At 37.4% G+C, this 4,084-nt stretch overlaps 1 protein-coding gene across 1 annotated transcript; it reads left to right on the top strand.

The window, feature by feature from the left end:
• The first annotated feature begins 760 nt into the window (after positions 1–760).
• On the top strand, positions 761–3,349 carry LOC112799900 (putative disease resistance protein RGA4). Its single transcript, XM_025841890.1, has 3 exons — positions 761–2,830; positions 2,921–3,004; positions 3,074–3,349. Exons 1-3 carry the CDS (start codon positions 761–763, stop codon positions 3,347–3,349), a joined length of 2,430 nt encoding a protein of 809 aa, XP_025697675.1.
• The last annotated feature ends 735 nt before the right edge of the window (positions 3,350–4,084 follow it).

Raw genomic sequence — 4,084 nt, forward strand, 5'->3', positions numbered from 1 at the left:
AATAAGATATATAAAAATTGAAAAAAATATACATATGTAAACAAAATAAATAAACGTAGTGTAAATTGGTAAGTACGCTATAAATTATTTATTTTGATAATTAAAATAATTAAATTATTTATTTAAAAATTTCAAATTTTATGAGATAAATTATAATATCAAATAAACAATTAAAATAAATAAAAATAAAAATTATTAATTAATTAAAATTTATAAATGAATTTAATAATTTTAATAACTTATATACCAATAGAATATATTAAATTTTCAATAGTAACTCATCAAAAAAAATTATGTAATAATCATAATTGCTACTTTATTAAAAATATATTTTAAAAGTTATAATTAATGTATTGGTAGTTTTACAAAAAAAATATATTAATTAATTAATAATTTTGTCAATATACATTAAAACTTTTATTAATGGAATTCTCTAGAATATTGCGCAATGTACATTACAATGTTAATAATTTAAAGGAGTTTCAAAACTACAAATTTTAGGGAAGTATTATAACATTCACCGTAAGAGAATAACAACACAAATATAAACGGATAACTATTTAATGTTAAATTTTTTACTATTTTTTATTTAAATAAAATCGGATCACTTTATTCGGTCAGTGATTCACCAATTGAACCAATAATTTAATAATCCAATAACTAAATTATTAGTGGTTTGTTTCGTCAATGTCTTCAACCTGCAAGTAAGATTATTAATCACCATTATACCACAAACTACTTTCTTCATTTACCACTGAAAATGGCAACTCATGCTTTGCTTGGAATTCTGATTGGAAACTTGTACACTTTTGTCCAGAATGAGATTGCAGCACTTTCTGGTGTTGACTCACAGACCCAAGACCTGTCTGAAAATCTCAGTGCAATCCGTGCGTTATTCCAAGATGCTGCAGAGGACCAATTTACAAGCCATGTCATGAAGGACTGGCTGAAGAAGCTTTCCGATGCTGCACATGTGTTGGAAGATATCTTGGAAGAATGTTCAATGGAATCCAACCGTCTCCAAAGTGAAGGGTGGTTAGCCCGCTTCCATCCCAAGACTATTTTGTTTCGTCATGCTATCAGCAAGAGGATGAAAGACATGGTCAAGAGGTTCCAGCTTATAGATGATGATAGGAGAAGGTTTCAGCTGCCTCTGGGAGTCAGACAAAGGCAACAAGAAGATGATGATCTGCGGCAAACTAGTTCTGCCATCACTGAGCACCAGATGTATGGAAGAGACCAAGATAGACACAAGATTGTAGACTTTCTCACACAGCATGCTAGTAGCATTGATGGCCTCTCTGTGTATCCCATTGTTGGTATGGGAGGTCTTGGCAAAACAACACTTGCTCGATGGGTCTTCAATGATGACAGGGTGAAACAACATTTTGATTTGAGAATTTGGGTTTGTGTTTCTACAAACTTCAATATGATGAAAATTCTACAGTCCATTATAGAATCCTGCACCGGAGTGAACCCAAACCTCTCCACTTTAGAAGCAATGCAAAGCAAAGTTCAACAAGTGTTTCTGGACAAACGGTGTTTGCTTGTTCTAGATGATGTGTGGGAGAATGACAAATGGGAGGACTTGAAGTCTGTGCTGAATTCTAGAGGAAGTGAAACCAAAGGTGTTTCAATTTTGGTCACAACACGTGATCAGATTGTTGCATCTGCCATGGAAACATGCCCTACTCAATCTCATCACTTACAGCCATTACCTAAGGATGAGAATTGGTCATTGTTCACACACTATGCATTTGGTCCAAACAAGGAGCAGCCTGCAAAGCTGGTGGAGATTGGCAAGGAAATCGTCAGAAGATGTGTGGGTAATCCCCTTGCATCCAAAGTTGTTGGAAGCCTTTTGCGTAATAAAAGAGAGGAAAAACAATGGCTCAATGTGTTGGAAAGTAAGTTTTGGGACATTGATGCTGTCATGGGTGCTTTGAGAATGAGTTATTTTCATTTGAAGCCATCAGCACGGCAATGCTTTTGTTTTTGTGCTCTCTATCCTGAAGATTTTCGAATCTCAAAGGAACAGCTAATTCATCTTTGGATGGCCAATGGACTTTTGGAGGTTGAAGATGAGGGTAACCGGCAATGGGAGGAGCTGCTCCAGAGATCATTTTTTCAAGAAGTATCGATTGACGCGAATGGAAACACCACCTTCAAGGTTCATGACTTATTCCTTGATCTTGCCCGCTGCATAGTGGGAGAAGAGTATAAAGCTTATGATGAGTCTGCAAGCTTAACCAATTTGTCAAGAAGGGTCCACCATGTAAGTTACTCTGGCTTGCCTGAGTTAAATCAGAATACCTTGAAGAATATTGAGTCCTTGAGGACTTTTATTGATCGTTATCCAGCAATTACCAGTGTCCTCGTCCAATATCAAGCATTGGTTTTGTCTGAAGTGCAGTTATGTAATTCTCTCCGAGCATTGCGTACAAGATCTTCTCAACTCTCAACACTGAAGAGTTTAACACATTTGAGGTACTTGAATATCTACAATAGTTACATTACGAAGTTGCCAAAATGTGTTTCTAGGCTGCAGAAATTGCAAATTCTAAAGCTAGAACAATGCCATTTTCTTACTTGTCTGTCCAAACACATATTAAAGTTGAAGGATCTCAGGCATCTCTTAATTGAAGGATGTCAGGCATTAGTAGAAATGCCTCCAAAAATGGGAGAGTTGAAACAACTAAAAACACTGAATATTTTTATTGTGGATTCAAAATCCAGACATGGCTTAGCAGAGCTACATGATTTACAGCTTGGTGGAAGACTACACATTAAAGGTCTCGAGAATGTCCTGAGCGAACATGATGCTAGAGAGGCTAATTTGATGAGTAAGAAGGAGCTGAGTTATTTATATTTGTCTTGGAATTCTCATTTTAATTTTAATTCATTATTTATTTGTCCGGAGAGAGTACTTGAAGCCCTTGAGCCTCCCCCTAATCTCAAGAATTTAGGGATTAATGGTTATAGGGGATCACAATTCCCTGGTTGGGTGAGAAATACTAACATCTTTTCAAGCTTAGTTAATGTTATACTCTTTGACTGCAACAACTGTGAGCAGATTCCTCCACTTGGTAAATTACCACATTTAGAAGGTCTTTATGTATGTGGTATGAAAGATGTGAAGTACATTGATGAAGACTCGTATGATGGAGTGGAGGAGAAGGTGGCCTTTAAGTCCCTAAAGGAACTAACTCTGTTAAAGTTGCCAAAGTTAGAGAGGATTGTAAGGGACGAAGGAGTAGAGATGCTCCCACTTGTTTCCAAAGTAACCATTTCATGCAGCCCCAATTTGAAGTTACCACTCCTTCAATCCGTGGAGGCACTTGAAATCTGACAATGAAGACGTGGCTTCCTTTCCGGAAGAAATCTTTCTGAGTATGCGTTACGTTAAACAGCTCGCGATTAGTAGCTTTCGCAAACTGAAGGTGTTACCTCAAGAACTGGGCACCCTCAGCTCACTCCAAGAACTGGTTATTGATGGTTGTGTTGAGCTTGAGTCCTTGGCAGAGAAGGTTTTTCAAGGCTTGAGTTCTCTTCGAGGATTGACCATTGTCGGTTGTCCAAGACTAAAATCCTTGTCTAGTGTTGTGGAACACCTAACTTGTCTTGAGTCCCTTGGTATCATGTTTTGCCCAGAATTGACGACTCTGCCAACTAACATGAATAAGCTAACTGCCCTCCGTGATGTTTTAATCTACGGCGGGGAATTCCATGGTAGAGTACCAGAAGGTCTTCAATGTATCCCATCCCTCAAATCTCTGATACTAGTTAAAGTCGATTCATTGCCAGAGTGGTTGGGAAATATGACTTCTCTGGAACGCTTATGCATTGTTCGCTCTCGAAGGATAAGGTCACTTCCAAGTAGCTTTCGAAACCTGACAAACTTGCGTTCCCTCACAATTGAGAAATGTGCTGGGCTGGAGCAGCGATGCCAGAGAGAGACAGGGCAAGATTGGCCAAATATTGCTCACGTTCCACACGTTCAGTTGATTCGCGAGCAGCAACAGAGATATACACATCTATTCTTAATATATAAAAGTAGATATATAAGCATGCACCACATTACTTC

This window comes from Arachis hypogaea, chromosome 5, assembly GCF_003086295.3.
Source record: "Arachis hypogaea cultivar Tifrunner chromosome 5, arahy.Tifrunner.gnm2.J5K5, whole genome shotgun sequence".
Taxonomy (NCBI): domain Eukaryota; kingdom Viridiplantae; phylum Streptophyta; class Magnoliopsida; order Fabales; family Fabaceae; genus Arachis; species Arachis hypogaea.